Here is a 24,758-nt window from a genome sequence, read left to right on the forward strand (position 1 = left end):
TCTATGAAGAAGCAGGAGGTCAATTTTCTCTGCACGAGTCATGAGTCACTGCAAAAAGTCCCTGGCAGGGGTGAGAAGGGGGCAGCTGGGTCAGGAGTTGAAGAGGGGGATGATAAATGCAGGGACAAGAGACTTCCTGTTACTACATAGAGCAGAGATAAGAGAAGAATTAGCTGGGTAGAAAAGCAAAATGAGCAATTGTAAGTCCACAGTGCTATATAATATGATAAAAACTTTCATGGGAGGACTGCTTCTTTAATATCATATGACCAGAGAACAATCTTAAAGCATACATACAGTTTCAGAAAACTTTTCACAAGTTAGAGTGACTTGTCATAAGTTTTAATTAGCAAAGATTCAACACACTAAACGCTGCTAGGAAGGGACAGCAGCCCTCACCTGCGCGATATGGGCCTTCGGCAGTGATCTACTCTGCTGGGCTGATCCTCGGACAGGCAGAGTTACCGGTTTATGGGCTCTTAGTAATTATAGTAGTATGTACATCGCTATGCATGTGCCCAAGGACCAGCGGAGCAGAATACCCCCATAGGGGCACAGCTCAGCTGAGTGATTCTGGTCCGTCTTGGACAATGGTTTTAGAACCTGGACCAGTACTAAAACTACATGACATGTCAGAAGTTCTCTGAAACTTTACGTATCTGAGGAGGGAGATCACTGCTGGACCTCATGAGTCCTGGTTTCAGGCTCTATATCTAAACGGGTCAATCAGGTGTTCATGGTCCTTTCAAGGACTATTCAACCCAGAGGAGAGGGAATACATGCTTAGCACAAAGCTTCCTTATGGTTAAGAATATGGGCACGAATGGAACCAAAGGGTCTTCATATCTGATCGGAGCTGTTCTATAATATACATGTAACACATGGCACTGACGCATGCACTATACAGCAAACTGAAGGACAAGCTACTGATTTTCATCTAGCTTTAAAAATATATATTATGGAGCAGACTGTTAATATGTGACAAGTCATGGAAAAAGTGCACTAGTACATTTCTTAGATTTCAAGACAATATAGGATAGTAAATCATGCGTGCAACTGTGCATAGTGTAAAGAAAGGCATGCATTCAAGGTATTCACTTGAGAACATTAACTGGACATAGGCAAGAGGATGATGATGGCCGACCAGCTATCCTGAATAAGAAACTTCTAATATAGTATAATAATGGCACCAACCAGCACCATGGAGCATATTATAGTCCAAGAACAGGCAGTACATCAAAAAAGTGCCATAAAGCTGCTAGAACAGAAAGCAACTGCTTTACGGAGATTCCAAAACATAAAATAACTTATTTAGGCAAAAAAAAGATATTTTTTTCCCACTAATGGGCAGACATGACATAAAATAGAATTTATAAAAAATTACAATGCTTTGCCTGCATATTTTGCTTTACTCAACCTGCTAAAAAGGCAATAACCGAACATGTGTATGTGTGTGCCTTCTACACTTATATTTTTGTTTTATCCTTGAATTCAGACATTTTAGATGAAACCCCTTTTAGGATTAATAAGATATTTTTGTTGCCGTGATGGCAAGTATTCTAGATTCAGCAAAGTAATGAGACTATGGCTTCTGCTCACACAAAGCTTGGTTCAGACTCCCCTCTAGTGGTCAATATTAAAAAAGCAAGTACACGTTCCAAGGTTTTTTCCAACTGACTACAATTTTACCTAATGTGTATCTATCATCTGATTTTACACTATAAACTTTCTTGAACTTGATGAGACTGGTGTACTTACTTGGAAGGTCCAATTCAAAAGAGCTCTGTAATCCTTTTTATAAAGTTTCCTTGCCCTATATTCCAATTGCCATTTTTTGGAGTACAGATCTAGTTGGACTTTTAAAATGTACATTTCAAAAAAATCTCTTGGACCTGATGAGGCTGGTGTAGTACACCAGGCTCATCACGTCCAAGAGAACTATTAATGTATACATTTTGTGAAATCTGATGGCAGATACAATTTAAATGTGATCCGCTGAGTAAATTTTCTCCTGGTCACAGCACAGCCTCTTCTAGTTTGTGCCTGACCAGGGCTGTCTGTAAAGGAGGCTGGCTGGCTGACTGCTCTCTTCTCACTCTATACATCTGCTATAACAGAGAAGGGGGCTGGCTCAGCTGCTGAAATGAGCGGTCAGCCAGCACCTTTTACAAACAGCTCTCTCCTGCATCAGACACAAACTAGAAGAGGCTCTGCCAAGACCCGGGAATGGAATTTGTTGCTGAAGATCAGGGGTTACATGGGTTTTGAAAAAAAGACTTGGGTCCATCAGGTTCAACCTTTCTCCACCAGTTATACATTCTCATCACTAGATTATATAACCCACAATGCCATTTGTTGTGAGAAAATCATACAGCCTTGTATAAATGCTGTTATAGTATCTGCCATTACTACCTGTTGTGGTCAGGCATTGCACAGTCTGACTGCTCTAACTGTAAAGAACCCTTTCCTGTTTAGCTGCCGGAATCACTTTTTCTCTACACTAAATGAATGCCCCCTGGTCCTTTGTAAAGTCCTTGTAGGAGTCAAATATAATAATTAGTAAGCCGCATAACTTTCCAATGTAAGTGCATTTAACAAAGGTACATTTTTTCTGGAAAACCCTTTTAACATCTTTTATAAAACTTAGCTGATTGTACTTGTGAAAAATGTGTAACCTCAACACAAGTTGAAAAATGACAGGCCCCAAACCTACATCCAGCCCTCAGTCACTGGACGTTTACTGACATTATTCACACTGAGCTTTGTAAAAGGCGATTACATTCACGCCACCATTTAATTCCTGTATTTCTAGTTTAGAAAAAAAAGCAAAAATGTGCTCAGAAGTGCATGATGACCTAGGAGATAATAGAGATAATCCGGTTGTTTTGGCGTGAAGGTTTAGGCAGAGGAGATGGAGTGGTGGAGGTGACAAGCCATTCTTATGAGGCTGGACGTGACATTATTTCCAGGGCTCGGTGCCTGGTTGGAATCAGTCATGCTCCATGCTATACAGAAAGGCAGAATGTGATCCGCAGCTGGAGAATGGGACAGAAGAAGTGCACACGAGAGATCAGATAGAGACACAAACTCCGCAAGAATCAAACCAAGTTACCCAGATCATCTACATCTGAAACTGCAGGGGAAGGTAAGGTTATACATGGGTTATTCACTGCAGACACAACCACTTTATACCATCTGCCTCACTGTTCTAACACATTTAGAGAAGGGTCAAAAATAGGAAAAGCCAACATTAAGAGGATGGAGCCACCAAAAGACAAGTGCATAAACCAAGTGCACATTCTCATATGGTCTAAAATGTTAGGAATATAGGAAACACTGTCTCTCGGTGACATGGCCGCCATGTTAAACAGCCACAGTCATCGGCTAGATCATAAGCGCCACCCTCAGGGATCATGGACATATTATGGATCTATACTGCACGGATCTATAATACAGTACCCATACAGGCCCCAAACATACCCCTGTATACCTCCAAAATTTATATAGAGATAAAAAGAGTTTTAGCGATTAGTGGTAGAAGACAAAGCATGATGACGTGCTGGGAAAGTGTAAGCTCCTTCATTGTGCACTCCTCACTTTGCAGAGCACAGCTTCGGGCCTTTATCGGCAAACAAGTGACATGGCAATCCAGGGATCCATATGGTGACAGGGGTCACATGATTTATCCACATTGCCGCTTCCTCAGCGATCCCAGCGCCATATAGACACAGATGACCCGTATCTATGGGAGTGCTGCAGACATTAAAGAACCGTACACTACAGAGTAACGTTGGCTGAATCCACTGATATCGAATAGTTCAGTCAACAGATGTGTATGGGGCCCCTGACAGACCATGGTTGGGGAAGATAAGAGCCTGGCATGTTTAATTTCGGACTGCTGGTCCTTTTGTTGCCGAAGAGATAAGATGTCGGCAGAGATGTCAGACAGCAGTTTTCTCACAGAGAACACAGGAGCGTTTGGCAGGTAGAGGGTCCCCGTGTATGGCAGAGTCGGGGTTGATAACTGCCAGCCGAACCATCATTCGGACAACCATTGTCTAATGTGTTCAGGGGGCTTTAGAGCTTACACCGAAGTGGGGACAACGAGGAAACGGCCAAGTAAATCAATCAAGTCACCATCATTCAATGAATGCAAATGAAGATCACAGAGTCCATTGTATATAGAGAGCAGAGATGACCAGCATTAACACATGCTCAAAGTTGAGCCATGGCGACTTGATGGATGAACTCTCTAAAGGAAGATCCGTCTCATGCAGGTCTAGATAGAGAAAGGCGGAGAAGACCCTGGTGGACCTATCAAGCCATCAGGTTGCTGGTCTTCCTCTTCATCTTGTTCCTTCTATTCTTCGAACCATGATGTCTTTCTCCAGTGATTGCTCTCTTCGTATGATGTGTCCAAAATAGGCAAGTCATAGCTTGGGGATACTTGCTTCAACTAACAATTCTGGCATGATTTGTTCCAAAATTTATTTATTTGTTCTTCTTGCCATCCATGGTATTGATAATATCCTTCTCCAGCAACACATTTTGAAGGCATTGATTCTTCTTCTGTCTGGTTATCGTCCAGGTTTTGGATCAGTATGTTACCATAGGAAATACCAAAGGGGTGTGATACAAGAGTGCTTCTATCTTCTCTAGCACGACATCACACTTTACTGCAGTTTCCTATTATTTATATAAGGTGGACAGCCCCTTTAATCGATTCCATTTGGCCTTCCTTGTGATGCCCCCCTGCACATCACTGCCCTTCATTCATCATCATGTTGCAGTCAGTCCTATACAAAGCAGTCATTTTCTGATATTATAGAATTTAGCAGCCTCGACACTTTAGCGGTTTTCATTCAAGTCTCCATTAAGTAGTCTCTTCTAGTTATTAAGGAGTCTTCCTCCATCCAAGTCATCTTAATAATAGGCAGCGGCTTGTATTATATTCAGGCAAAGTTCTCAGTATGTAAAATAGCAGAGCTCACCCAGACATTGTGGGGACTCACTCAGACCTCATTTATTACAACGTGGCCTACATCATACCGTTACCTGTATATAGTAATACACGCCAGGGCTATAACTAGCTCCTCATCATTTCTCAGCCCTGTGTGTGGCCATAGGTTATTAGCTACATTTCCATTATGCCTGCTAATATAAGTGTGTCTACAATCACTAGGCTCATTTTACAAATCTGCTGCGTTTATGAGGTTACATTATGGGAACAGATGTCGTATCCGTATTCTGCCACCCGACTAGGACAAATATTCATACCTTTGGTGGCTCCAGCTGATCCCAGGTGGTAAATTGCTGCAAGTATTAACCAAAAGGCCTTTTGCTCCTCAGCGGAGATGCCCAGGATCTTCATAGCTGCCTGCAGTTTGCTGAACAGCTGCGCCGACTTCTGCTTGTCTTCACCCTGTACAAAACATTGAATATGGATCATGGCGACTTCAGAAGAAAAAGGACAGCAGGTTCTCGCATCAGGAAGGTGCAGACATTTTTATTACTAGATATTAAACACCAGCATGGCACAGCGGATTCTGTATTTAGGTGCGGGGATTTTATCTCTCAGTATACAGTATGCGCAGCCCATCATACACATATTATCATTATCATTCTAATTCGGAGATTTTTAATGAAACGTCTGAACTTACGTAAAGAATAAGCTACGACACTACATTAGGACAGCGCTATTTCTGCAATTATACTCAATGTCTCCATTAATAGAAGCCGCCATGAAGATGAATTTGGGTTCTTGTAATATTGCCTAGCGCGGCTTTTATTCTGTACACTGACCTGTGCATTCCCTCTGGCCCATAGTGATGGATTTTCAATAGTATTTTATTATGGGACTGTCATTTATGCACTTGTCTACAGGGCTGTGGAGTCGGAGTTAGTTTTGGTTGGAGTCGGAGTCGGTAGAAATGTACCGACTGCAGCTTTAAAAAAAAATGTATTAATATTTCATAATTGAACTTTCATATGAATTTTATAAATGTTACTCAAATACATATGTTCTATCAAACTATGAACAACAGTGATAAGCAGTTCTGCTGGAGATAGAGACATTTCTTACTTCTTGTGTGTCACTGTTCTCCACTGCCCTTATCTAATCTTATACTTGGTTAACCTCATACTGCCCCAACCCCCCTACTTACTGAAAGTGAAAGTGAAAATGTGTTGCAAATTCTTAGTAGTAAAACTCCTCCTCTAGACTAGATGTTTACTAGGTGTGCGTCTTCCAAGCATCTCACAGCTGCTACTCAGAAGAGGAAGACTGTAAGAAGTATTATCCTTTCAACAAACTTTGCATCAGTTAACTGTGAGTACATGAAGAATAACAGTATTACTGACCACTATATCAGTTGTACGACCTGGCAATAATTTTGTACAATTGTTTTTAGGAAAAACAATTGTCATTTGGATTGTGAATGCAGAATTAAAAACCTGAAAATGTCAAAGAAGCGTCACATTAAATCAGCTGTATTTGAACATTTCACCATCACTCAAGATAGAAAACATTATGTCTGTCAGTGTATGACAAATGATCCAGACGAAAACAAATGCTGTGAAGCCAAGATCAGTGCATATTCAGGCAAAGATAAAAATGCTCCTTCCAGAGCTTCTAATCTAAAGAGACATTTACAGCGCTTTCATCCAGAAGTACTCAAAGCAGTGGATGAGAGACTGCATCCAAACCAATGAACCAATGCCCAGCTGTTCCAGCCAAACAAAGGAGCAGAGAACTTTGCAGCCATCAGTTGCAAGATATTTTGTCAGTGACAAAGTTACTGTGACAATGACAGTAGATACATTTAAAAAACAAATCATAGAGCTTGTTGTAAAGGATAATGTGCCTATTTCATTATTTTCACGACCAGCTTTTATGTGTCTGAATGGGGAAATGGCCCGCAAGCTTGGTGTTTCTCTGGAGAGAGAGAGTATTAGAAAATTAGATAATTAGTAAGAAGCTTTTAAACAAAAGGAAGAACTTAAAAAAAACTCTCAAGGGACGCTTTCTGTTTCTTAAAATGGATGCCTGCACACGTGACAGAGTGAACTATTTTGCCATCAATGTCCAATTTGTTTGTGACAAAAATGAAATGGTTACCAAGACATTGGCAGTAAAAGACACCAAAGCTCATCACACCAGTGAGTTTCTCCAGGTCTTGGTGGAAAAGGTTCTGCAAGACTATGAACTTAAAAAAGAGCAATTTCTTTCTGTCGTAACTGACAATGCTTCAAATATGATAAGTACTATTAAACTAATGAATGAGAGTAATGATGGTGACCAGCAGCTAGAAGAACATTCTGGGTCCACAGACACAGAAATGTTTGAAATAGAGGAACACAGTATTGTAACTGAGGAGCAAACTGAAGTTGCTTCAAGATGAACAGCAACATGATAGTTTAGATGATCTTGTTGAAACTGTGTCAATACGTTCTTTCATTCATCACATGCGCTGTGTTGTGCATACGCTACAGCTGGCTATAAGAGACAGTCTGCAAGAAGGACATGCTGCTGCACTGATTGGCAAGGTGAGAAAATTGGCTACTGTTGCCAGAACCCCTAAAGTTGACTCAATTTTGAAGAGACGTGCAGGAAAAGGGGCAATTATTGATCAAGCCACACGATGGGGCAGTACTTACTTAATGATTCAGCGCTTGGTTGAACTGAAAACCTTTCTTGTAGACATGGCTAACCCTCAACTGACGCTAAATGAAAGTCAGTGGAATCAGGTGACTGAGCTGGAAAAATTGCTAGAGCACCCATTTACAGTGACTAAAAAGCTACAAGCAGAGGACTTAGCTCCAAGTATTTTCTTAAAGGAGTGGAAGAACCTGATGTTTCGCCTGTCCCAAAGAGGATGGTTAATTGCAAGTGGCATTGCTACATCAATGAAACGGAGAGAGGAGCTACTATTACAAAATAACATTCTTTTGGCAGCTGTTTATGTAGACCCAATGCATCGGATTCTTCTAGATGATCAACAGCTAACTAAAGGAAAAGAAGCTCTGTTTGAAATAGCAGTAAGGATAAAAGGGTTGCAGAACAGTCAGGAGGAACAAGAAGAATTTGGTCGTCCTGCCACATCTTCACCCTCATCATCAACTGATGAAGAATTTAATTTAAAAAAATATCTGGATCACAAGGACCGTGCAAAGCGTTCCCGCATAGAAGAAGAGTCATCCCCATCAAAGAACACAGCCAGTACATTTCAGCAGAATTTTTCATGTGCACTAAAAGAAATTGAGAAATTTGACCGTTCATCAAAAATAACAGTGCAACAAGCGATTCCTCTGTATCCTGACATTGTCAGAGATGTTGCCCGAGTGGTTACTGCTTTGCCACCAACCCAAGTTAGTGTAGAGAGGTTGTTCTCTGCTCTCAAAATAATTAGTTCAGATTTGAGGGCATCCATGAAGGAAGATCTGACAGAGGCAATACTTTTTCTGAGGACAAATTTATAGATTTCTTCTTATTAACTGCATAACAGTGTTTATTGCATATTTACTTACAAGAGTTTAGAAAAGTTTATAAAAGTTATTTGCTATATTCTAATTGTATTCTAATAAATATAGTTTTTGCTCTAAGTGGTCTGATTACTTATATGATGGTGAGAAACTGAATAAGCACGATGTTAATATTTTACAACAGTAAATTTATTGTTACGAATTGGCCATTTATGAAGGAGTCGGAGCCGGAGTCGGAACCTGATAAAATCCAGGAGTCGCAACTGTGGCTTACCGACTCCACAGCCCTGCTTGTCTAATACATCTTTAAAGGGGTTATCCGGGACTAATTTTTTTTTCACCTTCTTGCACCCCTTATCCGCAATCATGCCAAGGTCTAGAGGTATTTTACTGTTGTCATCTATTTTAATCATGAAATAAAAGATTTGATTTTATGAATTGAAGCTGGACTCACTTCCCTCACAATTAAAGGGCACATACCAAGTCCATGTGAACTTCAATTGTATCATTGCAGTCCGTGGCCCCGATTCTTCATTACCTATGTGCCCAATTTTGGTCTAGTTATTCTTTTGCGATTTTTTTCTTGTTTTCATCCAATTCGTTATTGTATTTGTGCCTTTTCTGAAGTCTATTTTATATATTTTACATGTGCTCACCTGTTTTGTGGGCAGTGTCTAGCAATTCCAGATGTTTTCACCCGATTCATCAACTACAACTTTTAAAAAGTTACAAAATTTGTCACAACTTCACTCCAGTCCCCCTTAGTGTGTTTTTGAGTACGCCTTAATTTTAACACATTTTTTGTGACTTTTGGAGCCAAAAGTCGCAAAAACAGTTCAAGATAGAAAGACCATTTTTGACTTTGTCATGAATCACATGCACCATTTGATTAATTTGGCTCAAAAAAGGAAAATAATCCCACAAGACAAAAAAAGGAAAGAGTTAATAAAATGCAAGCGATGAATCAAGTCATGTGTCTTCCTTGAGAGGTCTGTCTGAATCCTGTTTTTCAGGGGAGCAGAGATTGTCTGGTAGTGGACAATTCCTTTAAATAGGACAGGTGGAAACAAGAATACACCTGAAGATACAAGTTCACTAATAAGTAGGGGAATGTTCTCCGGAACAATCAGACTCTTAACTCTGGGCAGAGAACTATACAGCCAACTACTATGGCTCTTAAAATAAATTAGCTATATATTGGATTAAAGTTTATGTAGAATGGTTCTCTCTGATCAGTATTTATTTTTATTTTTTTTTAATAAAAAATAGTAACCGTCTCTAAACAAAGATGTTTGCCTGACCTGGGATTAGTGGTACGAGCACAGTCAGGCATTTACTTATGAGCATGCCAGTCTGATGAAAGTTAACTAAATATTACTTCTAATTGGTTAATACCGATGGATTCTGTACCAGGAAGCAAAATCTGAGGGTCCCAAATTCCAATCCTACTTCTTAAGAAGCACGGCAGCCTTGTATTCAGCGCTATTCTGCCCTTCAAAGCAACAGACATCACAATGGACTCCTATGGGCCCTATTATAAAGGATGCTTCGGGCAATGGCTACATCTACAGTATCTCCTGTATAATGGCGCATTATTGGTGTTCTGGCCTTAGCGTCTCTTTCTTATTTTTGAAGCAATTTTTCACATTCACTTATTTTGCATTACATTGTCCCATGTCACATCCATCTCTGTCTATACATCAGTATAGCAATGTAAAGTCACCTTCTCCGTACAGTCAGCTTCATTTTGGAAATAAGCAGCTGAATCAGCCCTGGACAATACGGTGCTGAATAAGGGGAGCACCAGACTGAGTATTTATAGCTAATCAGATACAAGGTTACCGTATGAATAAGAGTCACAATGCGCCAGGTCGTCACTCCGGATACTTACATCCGCAGCCAATTACGGCTTCAATGCTTTTATAGACCCAATATGCAGAGTCTGCTCGGCTGTGACAGGTTACAACAGAGGTGACGGTCATAATACTGGCTTTAACCCTTGGTCCTAGATGGAAATATACGTGCACGTCTGATTGTTAAGCCACGTTCACACATAAAATACTGACGAAATTCTGATCATCAGTATTTGTAAGCCAAAACCAGGAGTGGATGATAAATGCAGAAGTGGTGACGTGTTTCTATTATACTTTTCCTCTGATTGTTCCACTCAAGATTTTGGCTTACAAATACTGATGTAAAATACTGACGAAATACTGAACGTGTGAACGTGGACTTAGGCTGCATTCATGAAAAAAAGGTCCATTCACGTCTGCAAGTGGACATGATTGACCCCATGTGCAGCCCCACGTTCACGTCTGCATGGCGGATGGCTGCAGCAGCTGCCTTCTATGGGGCATTGGCTAGGATTGACTGTCCTTCTGTGGTCCATCACGCACATGAACCTAAACCATACTAGTCTGAACGAGCCCTTACCCCCACTGCTTACCTTGAATGTAATGCCAAACACATTGTTGTCTGCCAAGTGGTTGAGATGAAGCTCTGTCCTGCAGAAGTAAAGGAAACTGGTGAGTATAAATAATTTATAGCAATGCTAGAAGGTGCAGAATAGCTGATAATGAATATGGCTGTCCGCTGTGTACCATCCATAAGAGGTTTACCACTACAGAGAGCTGACTGCATGGGATCCCACCTCTCAGACCCCAATAATCAGTGGTTATCGCCAAGTAAACTATCAGATCTCTAGAAATATCACTGCACAGATAAAGTGGCTACATGCAGCATCCACAGTGGGTAGATGTGTAATACCCGAAAAGCCCATATCTACAAAGCAACTCTTTGCATAAGTTTTCCTCTCTGCTTAATAGAGGGGCTGAATTCTTGTTCCACCCACCATAGTACCTCCATATGTCCAAACACCCCTTTACGACGACTTTCACCCAAGTGTCGGATTCTGTTTAAGGGAAAAAGTTTCTCCTTTTGGAGAGAGCCAAGTCGGCGTAAGGAGACTAATAGGCCATGCAATGTTTCCCTGGAAATTTAAATCTGCAGATAGCCCTTTAAAAGGCATTGTGACATGATTTTGTACAAAAAGCCAATCCAGAAACTCCATTTGCAGACACGTGTTTCAGGGTCTGTGCTTCTCATTAGTGCAAACCAGGAGGACTGATTTGGCTGTGTGAGGCTCTGCTTATACTGGAGCCATCTCCAAAGTATCTGATCCAAGGACAAATAAAAAGGATGCTGACAGATCCTATTGATTTTAATGGTGTCCACTGGGGTTCTTCGACTTCTGATCTTCAGAACAGCACTACAGACTGCACTAAGCTTTTTGGTAAAGATATCAGGAATTGCTGACAGAACCACTGAAAGGTTTTGTGAACATGTTTAAAGTCCTAGTTATTCAGGGTCAGACAGCGAGACTGTATAAAGACAAGGGATACGCTGGAGGAAATTTACAGCTCTTCTCAAAGAAAACAAACTATCATTAGAAGCAACAGGAAGACTTTCTTTAAGAATGAATTACATTTTAGAAAGGTCTTTGAAGAAGAAAAATCCTAAATCTCAGACACACAATGGAACAAGCATTAACAAAAAGTTATAAACGATGTTACAATAAGGCTAATATAATGCCAGCTGGAGGACCATTTGCAATGTATAACTGCAGATGGCAAATCACACAACGCCGACTGTCTAAATAAAAGCATAAAAAAAGTGTAGATAACTTATCAGAGTACAGTAAAAGCAGCACAATAAACAAGTCAAATCTGACCAACCCATCCCAAACTGAGGAGGGGAATCTGTTACTGGACAAGGCTGATTGATGCAACTAAAAGAGTTGAAGGGGTTGTCCCACAATCACAACTTTTCACACATCATCAGAATAGAGTCTCAGGACCCACCAATAATGAGAACAGGTGTTCTGTCTGAATTGAGCAACAGTCACATATGTGCATTAACACCTTTTTTATATACCATGTGGCTGACAATGCTTAGGATAGGCGGCATAGGTAAGTGGAGAGGTGAGAAGTTCTAAATGTAGCACAATTCCTTAGTAAAGTAAAAAAAAGGTCGGTCCTGGTGAAGAATTCCCTTTGAATAGGTTAGAACTGATTCTTATTGTAGGCCACGTTCACACGTTCAGTATTTGGTCAGAATTTTACATCTGTATTTTTTACCTACTCCTGGTTTTGGCATACAAATACTGAAGTGGTGACGTGTTTCTATTCTACTTTTCTTCTGATTGTTCCAATCCTGGTTTTGACTTACAAATACTGATGTAAAAAACTCACCAAATACTCAACGTGTGCACGAGGCCTAAAAGGGAATCGGTCACCAGACTTCTGAAAAAACTGATGGCACTTGCAATACAAGAAATAGGTGTGAACAGGTGCTTACTAGGAGAAGCTACCTCCATATACAATTAACAAACAAAGTAGCACTCTGTAACGCTAAGTATGTAAATATGAAGTATGAAATATGAATAGCATTACTGCTGTAGAATATAGAAATGAGAAATCTTGGCGCATAAATTGGCCAATTCATGTGTATCTGGTAGCCTTGATAAGGCGTTTCTCGATGTCAGGACCCTACCAATGTGAATACCTCTCTAAGGGAAGTGGCGTCAGTTTTTTCTGTTTCTATGTTTAAGGTTTGACGGAGCACTTCACCTCTATGCCGCAGGTGGTTTTAATTGCAGTAGGATCTTACTTTCCCACATATAAGCAGACAGATGTCCCATAGAGAGGTATTCACATTGGTAGGGTCCTGACGTCGAGAAATGCCTTACCGCGGATGTCAGGTACACATGAATTGGCCAATTTATGGACTAAGATTTCTCATTTATTTCTATTTTCTACAGCAGTAATGCTATTCATATTTCATATTTACATACTTAGCATTACAGAGTGCTACTTTGTTTGTTAATGGTCACCAGATTTCTGCTACCTCATCTGAGAGAGCAGCATAAAATAGAGAAAGAGACCCTGATTCTAGTGATGTGTCACTTAGTTTACTGGGTGCAGCAGTTGTGATACAATCAGAGTTTTTAGATGTAGCAGAGTTCAGAAAGGTGATCCTGCCCACACCACAACTTTCTGTGTACATTGTATATTGTCAGTGAGCTGCTAATCAGTGCTGGAGGGCGGAGTTGGACCAGGATGCACATGGGAGCTAGTCCTGTAGTGATAATCTCCTGATGATAAAACAATCATTGTACTGAAACACCAGAACACACACTAATAAGAGACAAATTGCTGAAATCAGTGTCTCAGTCCCTACATCATGCCGTCCTTAGATTACATCGCAAAATCCCGGTGTCAGATTCCCTTTAAAGGGAATGTGATAGCTGATGCATGCTGCCCGATCCACATGCAGCATGTATCAAAAACGGACTGCATGATCTCAGCCAGGTATGTTTGACACAGAAACCCTGCGCCATTTCAGAGAAACACATACTTTAAAAGCCGCCTGGGGAACAAGCCACACAGGAGACTAGTCCGACAGGCGGCTCTCTGGCAGGTTATAGACCTGCCACTCCAGGGCAGAAGGCAGAGAGAAGCCGCCGTGGAGCCGCTTGTCCTTTAAAAGTATGTTTTACTCTGAAATTTCGCAGCATTTTAGTGTCAAACATACCTAACTGAAATCATACAGTCAGTGCCTGATAAATGCGGCCTATGGATCGAGTGACCTGTATCAGCTGTCAGGTTCCCTTTAATATAACTTAACTTAGCAGCCATAGCTTTGACTTCTGATCCAGAGCTCCAAATCCCCTTCACAGACTAGGGAGGGAATTTAACAAGGCCTAAACTCCACTTTTCTGGAGTAAAATCTGGCACACTTTGGTTCTGCACGACTTGTGACTTTTTGCAATTTTGAAGGGTAGGAACATTGCCAACTATAACCTGACTAATTTACAATCACTTACGCCAGAAACTGGCATAGATAATAGTGGAAATCTAAGGCAGCTCTTACTAAATTTGTCACAGCTGATGAACGCCAGACTGGTTTATGAAATGTCGGTCTTCATTAATACCCCTAACAGATTTAGGCAGACTACCTAAAAGTATACTAGCCACAAGAAAGAGCTTGCTGCATGCTGGGCTATGGAGTTTAATGTAGAAATGGTATACAGTAGACTTCTGAGAGAAGCCATGGATTTGGAAAATAAAATTTCCCAGAAGAAAAAAACGTAGATAAGTCGCAAATTGAATATGAATGACATGATTTTTTTTTTTTTTTCTTTAAAGGAATTTTTAGCATATGCTCTACACAGAAAACTAAGATCAACTCAAAGGATCCTGCCTGGATTTGATATAACAGCGTTTAGTTAAGTAGGATGAACTGTGTGGATTATAAAATACCCAATTTGCATATAAGCTTAGAATTCTTAGGGGACCAACACAGTCGTTAAAAATGCAAGAACTGTATCTCTTCTGTTCCAGAATGATGGAGATAATGTGCAAAGTTCAATAGCAAAATTCAGCTTGTTGGAGTTACCGAAGCGTGGTGTCCGCCCCAGCCAGGAGGTAGTAGAAGGCATTGAACGTTGCTTCATTTTCTGGACGTCTGGCCACTCTGAGTTTCTCCAAAAGCATAGTCTGAAATATACAAAAACAAAAATGTCAGTGTTGCTTTAATATGTGTAAGCAGCTGCAGCGAGCCAAGGCCTCCATCAAGTGAGAAGGGATTGGCTAATTTCAGGTTTGGCTTGGTTTTTAATTACAGGAGAAAAAAAAATCATTTTGACTATGTTCACACAGGTTTTTTTTTTTTTGTAAAGAGTAATTTGACATGTATAAGCTGCAACAATTTTTTTTCCAACTCTGTTGGTAATAAGCTTTGCATTCACTTGTATGGTGCAATTATTCTGCGTGTTTCTCAAAGGCTCCAAATTTCATATTGAAATAAAAGCTGGAAAAAAAAACACCCAATACACAAAATTTGACCCAATAAGAGTCTGAAAAGTCCACATAAAAACTGTGTGATCATAAACTTGAGAGTCCAAACCTTAATCCAGTGGAAAGTGCAACAACCTGCATTATCATCATTATTATTATTATTATTATTATTAATTAAGGTCAAAACCTACCATTGTGGGGGCCATAAGCCTCTCATTACAGATGACAAAATGATTATACAACATTAGTTTGTGCGTTTAAAATATACTCGTCCAGACTGTTTATGAGGCTCTAAAAAAAGGAGAGATCTTACAGACTGCCAAGAGGGCAAGGCTAGTCTCCCACAAAGGGCTAGTTGCAGACACCACTAAAGGGATTTAATGGCATAGCTGTGGGGAGCAGACCGCTCGCGCCACCCGTCGAGGGAGCACACTGCTCGCGCCACCCGTCGAGGGAGCAGACCGCTCGCGCCACCCGTCGAGGGAGCAGACCGCTCGCTTCTTTTGAATTTCACAACTTGTGGTGCTTACAAAGGCGAGTAGAGCGCCTCATAAAGGGTTTTCTTTGCCAGTTAAATAGCACATTACACATGTCCAAGCACATCTTATTTAAAAGGTTCTCATACTAAAAGCCTCCTATCTCTCACCTGTATAGTAGCAGAAGCCACCTGTCCAGCCTGGTCGAAGTCCAGTGAAATGATCTGCGAGAACCGTGTGGCATTTCCATTCAGACTTGAGCCGCTATTGCCAAAAGCTTCCAGGATGGTATATACAGCCTGCCATTTTTCAGCTACGAAAATAAAGACAATAATCTTAAAGCTACTGATGTAAGTTTCTGAATTCACACATGCAAATTGCCTCCTCAGAGAGAAAGAGGACTCGAACTCTATAGTCCCACCTATTGGAAGCAGTAATCCTACAAGTCACAATCATCTCTTTAACGAGTCTTGCAATACGACTTAGGAGAATAGCCAAATCAGATTCAGACAGGAATGGACTGTGACAGATATAAATGCCGTAAGTAACTGTAGAATAAAAAACTACCTGCCATTTACATCCACTAGTCTGGTCCATAAATCGGGCCAGACTAGTGCATTCTGCAATTTCTTCCAGTGGAACATAGGCCAACATTGGTCCATATATTTTAGGTCCATGTGCACAACGGATCACACATGGACAGCACATAGACAGAGAATACATTCATGTAAAATTAGCTTTTCGAGCATATTTTCAGTCCAGGCGCTTTCTGTGAAGAAGCAAATAGCACAGAGATAGCTCTATTCGCACTAGTTTCTTCCGTTTATTCGGGTCAGACTCGCTTCTTCAAGTCCATGGCTGTGCAATAAAATAAAACAGCATCCATTTTTTTTTTACAGATACATTGAAATTAATTAACATAAGAAACTGTCTTTTTGGGGTAGAACTCTATACCTGAAAAAATCTTTCCTGTGCTGCCAGACACTGTAGCGAGGTATTGGATAACATGCTGGCAGCTTGTAGTTTTCCCAGATCCGCTGTTCCCCAGCAGGACGATGGACTGATCCTGACGGGTCATGAGCATATTCCAGTACGCAGCCTGTGCCACTCCATATACATGCGGTGATGTGTCCTCTCTGCGGCACCCTTTAAACATGTGCATCACCTGCAACGAGACAACACCATAGCCAATCAAGTACTCCGTGCTGCTTCATTCACATTCATTTTGTGCAATATTTTAGAGATTCATGTGCATTACCCTTAATGGTGTGAAAATAGTCACCGCTACGTGGTGTCTGGAGAGGATGCCGCTATGTTACTTATTAACGGCCAAGGAATAACTTCAGTGAATTGTTTGTAAAATCAAAACTTGTAACCTGTACTCACCCGCATACTTGATCATGGGAATTAAAGACAAGACTACATAATACATAGATTAAAACATAATAATAGATAAAGACAAGACTATATAATACATAAGAACCATACAATTGTGACAATATTTCAGACACTAGACACATATCCAGCGTGCAGTATAACTCATTTGTGCAGCCATCGGGCATCTGACAATACCATTTTCTGGGTGAAATTCCAGTTTGTGTTTTTTTTTCCAATACAGATGCTGCCTCAGTCGGAGGGGGGAATTTATACAGATTATTAGAAATACGACAAAATAAAGTGAATAGCAGGTTGCACCACGGCGTCATCAAGCCTAAAAAATCAAGCAAAATTTGTTTCCTTCTAAGCCTCAATTTTTTTTAGCAAATTCCAAATCTAGGATGAGCATCAGCAGCTGACGTACAATGAGTTAAGACTGGAAATCCCAGACAAAACGCACATTAATTCTACAGTGTGTGAACTGGACAATCTACAGCATGCCTTTATTCCCACTTTCATAGATGTATATGGTCAGATAATGTTTGTAAAACCAAACGGTTAACAATCTACTGCTTATTAAAATGTGCAGCCGTTCTTGAGATATTACCACTTTCCTTTTGTTTACAGTTTTGTTGCCTAGTAGACCGACCACCACTGCAGTTCCTGCTCAATAGTTATGGTTTAAATTATAGGGGGAAAAAAAAAGCCACAAAAATGGCAAAACCGCCATAAATACAGCAAATGCACTAGCGAAGTTGCTTCAGAAAAAGGACTGCCAGTTCTCTGCGGAAGAGACTTCGCCTTGGAAAAAAATTGGCTATTTTTCTGGGGTCTTAAAGACACTATGTGCACATACTCTAAGGTTATGCTCACACAAAGTTTTTAAGCATGTCCCAAAAAATGAATGCAACCTGAAGGAATATTCACAGGTTTAAAATCCATTAGGGGGACAAAAAAAATAAAATAAAATAAAAAAACAATAAAAGAATAAAAAAAAACAAAAAAAAAACATATACTTATAACGTGCGCATATGTGTGTACAAGTGCCCATCTTTCACCACTTCAAAGATGAAGAAATTAGAAAAAAAAAACACACCTTTGGTATCGTCATGTCTGAAAAAGTCTGATCAACATATAAAATTATTTATCTAGGGAACTAAAAATACTACCATAAAAAATACATTGCCAAGTGATCAAAATGTCATATCTACCCAAAGTAGTACCAATAAGCGAGAAAAAACAAGCCCTCACACAGCTTCATGGATCAAAAGTAAAAACAAACAAAAAAAAGATGGGTCTCAAAAATAATTCAAAACCTTATTTAAAAAAAATAAATAAAAATAGTTTTTTTTAACCATTTTGCTAGCTGCTAGCGGTCGTCATTATGGATACCTAAGCTACTGTAATGCCCTGCACATGGGAAAAGAAACATAGCAAATCAGAAGAACTATACTACATTTCTAATTGGAGGTATTTGCTAATATTCCTATTATTACACCTAATACATATTGGGATAGGATCGTGGAGATGGGAATACCCCTTTAAGTATTTATAATGGAAAGTTTGGTGTGCCCCATATAATCCGATGAGCCTCATTACTGACTTATGATGCTTCAAATATAAGTATTTGTACATTTTATTAAAATGTACAATTTTCAATTAATTTTTTATCAGGAACTACGGGATACTTTATAGAGATTGTGTCATTTTCACCCATTTGCGAAAATGGCACATGTCCGATAAAACTAGCGCTATTTACACAGACAAGAAGCTGGCGACAAATCTGTAGTTAGATGTGACCCCCATAGTGTGAGACGACCATCTCCTTGTAGAAAGCTTTTAGTTTATACAAATGGATTTCATAAATGACAGAACTGGCAGAAGATAAGGGATCGCTTTATTAGGGGACTTGACTGCGACCATTATTAGGAGTGAATGTACCGGCATTGAACAGCTCGGGGGAATTGCTGTTACCATGGAAACCGTGAACACACTTAACAGGGGAAAAAGGGAAAAGAAGTGACAGGAATTGAATGACCCGGCCTGCCCCCGTGTATCTCACTTCAGAGCAAATTTGTAATGAAGGCTGTGGAGATTGAGGTCTCCGTGCTCAAAAATAAGGGGTCTCTGCTGCTGGAAAGGAAGAGTAATTGAAGAGCAAAATGGCATCCCCTGAGGCCTAATACTGTATTTCATAAAGAGCAAATGGAAATGACAACAGGATGCGGCTTCAGATATACCCATCATCAAGTGTTCAAATGGCCGTTTTCTCGAGGCGGCAGTCCCCAGTCCTGCTGGGGGGATCGTTCTGGAATGAATACCTTAAGAATAGTTGCTGTGTGAGGAAGGTTCGAAAACTGTAGTTGCAGAAATGTGACGTGCCGAGAGTCCAAGCACAGTAAAGAGTAGAGGAAGGGGAAAAAATGGCTGAACTTATTAGTTTGCTTTTGTTTTAATAATTACCCAAATAAGGGGATAGCAGCCATTTCATTTCATGGTCAATTTATCCTTAACCCCTTAAGCCCCGCGGGTGGTTTGCACGTTAATGACCGGGCCAATTTTTTCAATTCTGACCACTGTCACTTTATGAGGTAATTACTCTGGAACGCTTCAATGGATCCCCCTGATTCTGAGACTGTTTTTTCGTGACATATTGTACTTCATGATTGTGGAAAAATTTCTTCGATATCACTTGCGTTTATTTGTGAAAAAAACGGAAATTTGGCGAAAATTTTGAAAATTTGAATTTTTAAGCCCTGAAATCAGAGCGATATGTCACACAAAAGAGTTAATAAATAGCATTTCCCACATGTCTACTTTACATCAGCACAATTTTGGAACCAAATTTTTTTTTTGTTAGGGAGCTATAAGGGTTAAAAGTTGACCAGCGATTTCTCATTTTTCCAACAAAATTTATAAAACCATTTTTTTAGGGACCACATCACATTTGAAGTCACTTTGAGAGGTCTTTATGACAGAAAATACCCAAAAGTGACACCATTCTAAAAACTGCACCCCTCAAGGTGCTCAAAACCACATTCAAGAAGTTTATTAACCCTTCAGGTGCTTCACAGGAATTTTTTGAATGTGGAAGAAAAAAATGAACATTTAACTTTTTTCACAAAAATGTTACTTTAGACCCAATTTTTTTTATTTTCACAGGGGTAACAAGAAAAAATGGACCCCAAAATTTGTTGTGCAATTTCCCCTGAGCACGCAGATACCCAATATTTGGGGAAGAAACACTGTTTGGGCGCACGGCAGGGCTCGGAAGGGAAGGAGCGCCATTTGACTTTTTGATTGTAAAATTTGCTTGAATAATTAGCGGACACCATGTTCTGTTTGGAGAGCCCCTGTGTGCCCAAACTTTGGAGCTCCCCCACAAGTGACCCCATTTTGGAAACTAGACCCCCCAAGGCACCTTTCTAGATGCATAGTGAGCACTTGGAACCCCCAGGTGCTTCACAAATTGATTCGTAAAAATGAAAAAGTGAAAAAAAAAAAACACTTTTTCATTTTTACGAATCAATTTGTGAAGCACCTAGGGGTTCCAAGTGCTCACTATGCATCTAGATAGGTGCCTTGGGGGGTCTAGTTTCCAAAATGGGGTCACTTGTGCGGGAGCTCCAATGTTTGGGCACACAGGGACTCTCTAAATGCAACATGGTATCCGCTAACAAATTGAATGGAAAATCGGCTCAAATTGTTAGCGGACACCACATTGCGTTTGGAGAGCCCCTCTGTGCCCAAACTTTGGAGCTCCCCCACAAGTGACCCCATTTTGGAAACTAGACCCCCCAAGGCACCTTTCTAGATGCATAGTGAGCACTTGGAACCCCCAGGTGCTTCACAAATTGATTCGTAATAATGAAAAAGTGAAAAAAAAAACACTTTTTCATTTTTATGAATCAATTTGTGAAGCACCTGGGGTTCCAAGTGCTCACTATGCATCTAGATAGGTGCCTTGGGGGGTCTAGTTTCCAAAATGGGGTCACTTGTGGGGGAGCTCCAATGTTTGGGCACACAGGGACTCTCCAAATGCAACATGATATCCGCTAACAATTTGAGCCGACAATTTGTTAGCGGATATCATGTTGCATTTGGAGAGTCCCTGTGTGCCCAAACATTGGAGCTCCCCCACAAGTGACCCCATTTTGGAAACTAGACCCCCCAAGGCACCTTTCTAGATGCATAGTGAGCACTTGGAACCCCAGGTGCTTCACAAATTGATTCATAAAAATGAAAAAGTGTTTTTTTTTTCACTTTTTCATTTTTACGAATCAATTTGTGAAGCACCTGGGGGTTCCAAGTGCTTACTATGCATCTAGATAGGTGCCTTGGGGGTCTAGTTTCCAAAATGGGGTCACTTGTGGGGGAGCTCCAAACGCAATGTGGTGTCCGCTAACAATTTGAGCCGATTTTCCATTCAATTTGTTAGCGGATACCATGTTGCATTTAGAGAGTCCCTGTGTGCCCAAACATTGGAGCTCCCCCACAAGTGACCCCATTTTGGAAACTAGACCCCCCAAGGCACCTTTCTAGATGCATAGTGAGCACTTGGAACCCCAGGTGCTTCACAAATTGATTCATAAAAATGAAAAAGTGTTTTTTTTTTTTCACTTTTTCATTTTTACGAATCAATTTGTGAAGCACCTGGGGGTTCCAAGTGCTTACTATGCATCTAGATAGGTGCCTTGGGGGGTCTAGTTTCCAAAATGGGGTCACTTGTGGGGGAGCTCCAATGTTTGGGCACACAGGGGCTCTCCAAACGCAACATGGCGTCCGCTAACAATTTGAGCCGATTTTCCATTCAATTTGTTAGCGGACACCATGTCGCGTTTGGAGAGCCCATGATGTGCCTAAACAGTGGAGCTCCCCCACAAGTGTCCCCATTTTGGAAACTATACCCCTCAAGGATTTTATTAAGGTGTATAGTGAACATTTTGAACCCAGAGGTACGGCACAGAATTTGTTTACATTAGGTCATCATATTGAATAAGTTGTCATTATTCTTGAGCGCAAGTACTTGAGATTGCATCGGGTACTCAGGTATGCACCATGTACAGCGTGTGCTTGAGTGACATGCTCGAGTCCCTGCTCCGCATGTTTCACGGTTATTAGGCACCCAAAAAAAAACATGCGGGGATCGCTCGTGCATGGCAGGCAATCCCCGTAAAGTTTTTTGGCCGCGAAGCATATGGGGCAGAGACTCGAGCATGTCACTCAAATACCCACGATACTCAATGCATACCAGAGCACCCGATGCAAACTCAAGTAGCGAGCACTTGCTCTCAACACTAGTCACCATATCGTCATCTTTTTTTCTTACTTTTGAAAAAAATCCCAACCCCATCACAACCCTAACCCCAACCCTAACCCCAACCCAGGCCCTAACCCTAACACAACCCTAACCCTAACACAACCCTAGCCCTAGCACAACCCTAGCCCTAGCACAACCCTAGCCCCAGCACAACCCTAGCCCCAGCACAACCCTAGCCCCAGCACAACCCTAGCCCCAGCACAACCCTAGCCCCAGCACAACCCTAGCCCCAGCACAACCCTAGCCCCAGCACAACCCTAGCCCCAGCACAACCCTAGCCCCAGCACAACCCTAGCCCCAGCACAACCCTAGCCCCAAACCCAGCCCTAACCCTAGCCCAATCCTAACCCAAGAGTTTATTTTTGACGCCGTTCCTTGTGCGGTATAAGTGATTAGACTACTTTATTCTTCGGGTCGGTGTGATTACAGCAATGCCAGAATCATATGGGGTTTTTATGACTGACAGCTGTCACACACTAAAAGACGCATTTTTTGTAAAATCTAGTTTTTGCATCGCCATATTTTGAGAGCTATAATTTTTCCAGATATTGGCAGACAGTCATGTGACGGCTCGTTTTTTGCGGGATGACTTGACGTTGTTATTGGTGCCATTTTCAGGCACGTGACATTTTTTGATCGCTTTCTATTCCGATTTTTGGGATGCAGAATAAACAAAAACCAACAATTCAGGAATTGTTTTTTTTTTTTTTTTTTTTTTTTTTATTCTGTTCCGCGTGTGGTAAAATTGATGAGGTAGCTTTATTCTTCGGGTCAGTACGTTTACAGCGGTACCACATTTGTATAATTTTTCTATGTTTTGGCGCTTATACACAATAAAAGCTATTTTATAGAAAAAAATATTTTTTAGCATCGCTTTATTCTGAGAGCTGAAACTTTTTTATTTTTCGGCTGATGGAGCTGTATGGCGGCTTGTTTTTTGTGGGACGAGATGACGTTTTCAGCGGTATCATTTTTATTTATATGCGTCTTTTTGATCGCGTGTTGTTCCACTTTTTGTTTGGCGGTATGGTGATAAAGCATTGTTTTTTGCTGCATTTTTTTTTTTTTTTTTTTTTTACCGTGTTCACTGAAGGGGTTAACTAGTGGGACAGTTTTATAGGTCAGGCTGTTCCGGACGCGGCGATACCAAATATGTGTACTTTTATTGTTTTTTTTTTATTTTTTTTATAATAATATTTATTGATGGGTACATTATATTTTTATTTTTGGTGTATTATTTTTTTTATTTTTTTAATAATATTTTTGCACATTTTTTTTTTTTTTTTTTTTTTTCCACTTTCAGACAGTTTGTACACCTTATTACTTTGTCCCACTCTGGGACTTTCACTTTTTTTTTTCTGATCGCCTGCATGGCATAGGAATGGAGTACCATCCCTATGCCATGCAGGCTGTCAGAAGTGCACAGTGTTAAGATTGCTTGGAGATGCACTGCGCATGTCCAAGCAATCTTCCTGCTCTCTGGTGACCCGGATGTTGTCATGACGACATCGGGTCGTCATGGCAACACCCGGGAAGCCGCTGCAGTCTGCGCTGGAAGCCGGAAGAGGAGGTGAGTATCGCCGATCACCTCCCCTTGTCCCCGCAATGCCGCGATCGATTTCGATCGACTTCGATCGCAGCATAGCGGGGGTTAATGTGCTGGGAGCGGTGCAGGACCGCTCCCTGCACATAGTACCGGGTGTCAGCTGTGACAATCAGCTGACACCCGGCGGCGATCGCGCCCGCACAGCCTGTGTGCGCGCGCGATCGCCATGACGTACTAATACGGGTCTGGCTCTTAAGTCCCAGGGCACAGACGCGTATTAGTACGTCAAATGTTATTAAGGGGTTAAAGGGATTTTCCCACGAACAAAAGTTGATTTTAATGAATAGATCTTGGAATAATAATAACTTCCACAATTGGATGTGTTTAAATAAAATGTTCCTGTGCTGAGATAATCTTATAAATGTGCCCCTGCTGTGTACTGTGTAATGGCTGTGTCTGACAGTACAGGAACATGGTCTGATCATACCACATCTCCTGGCCAGGGGAGGAGAAAAAAAGTATACAGACAGGACAGCAGGGGATTGAAACTAATTCTTTCTTTGAAGTAAAATATTGATTAAAATCATGCAGATAAATGTTTTACCTCACAAAAAGAATCAACTGTGATCCCCCTGCTGTAATGTCTGAATACTCTTTTGCTTCCTCCCCTGCTCAGGAGATGTGGTATGATCAGACCGTGT

At 40.8% G+C, this 24,758-nt stretch overlaps 1 protein-coding gene across 19 annotated transcripts in view; it reads right to left on the bottom strand.

Moving 5' to 3' along the window:
• MYO18A (myosin XVIIIA) overlaps positions 1 to 24,758 on the bottom strand; it is a 386,801-nt gene that overhangs the window by 206,689 nt on the left and 155,354 nt on the right. For all 19 annotated transcript variants that reach the window (XM_073667936.1, XM_073667934.1, XM_073667935.1 and 16 more), the window contains 5 exons: positions 16,769 to 16,979; positions 15,985 to 16,127; positions 14,938 to 15,038; positions 10,928 to 10,985; positions 5,278 to 5,422 (listed from right to left, as the gene is read on the bottom strand). In XM_073667936.1, the coding sequence (XP_073524037.1) occupies positions 5,278 to 5,422; positions 10,928 to 10,985; positions 14,938 to 15,038; positions 15,985 to 16,127; positions 16,769 to 16,979 (658 nt within the window). The remainder of the gene's footprint in view (positions 1 to 5,277; positions 5,423 to 10,927; positions 10,986 to 14,937; positions 15,039 to 15,984; positions 16,128 to 16,768; positions 16,980 to 24,758) is intronic.

Source organism: Phyllobates terribilis, unplaced genomic scaffold (assembly GCF_046119375.1).
Source record: "Phyllobates terribilis strain yellow unplaced genomic scaffold, ASM4611937v1 Scaffold_2__4_contigs__length_985480577, whole genome shotgun sequence".
Taxonomy (NCBI): domain Eukaryota; kingdom Metazoa; phylum Chordata; class Amphibia; order Anura; family Dendrobatidae; genus Phyllobates; species Phyllobates terribilis.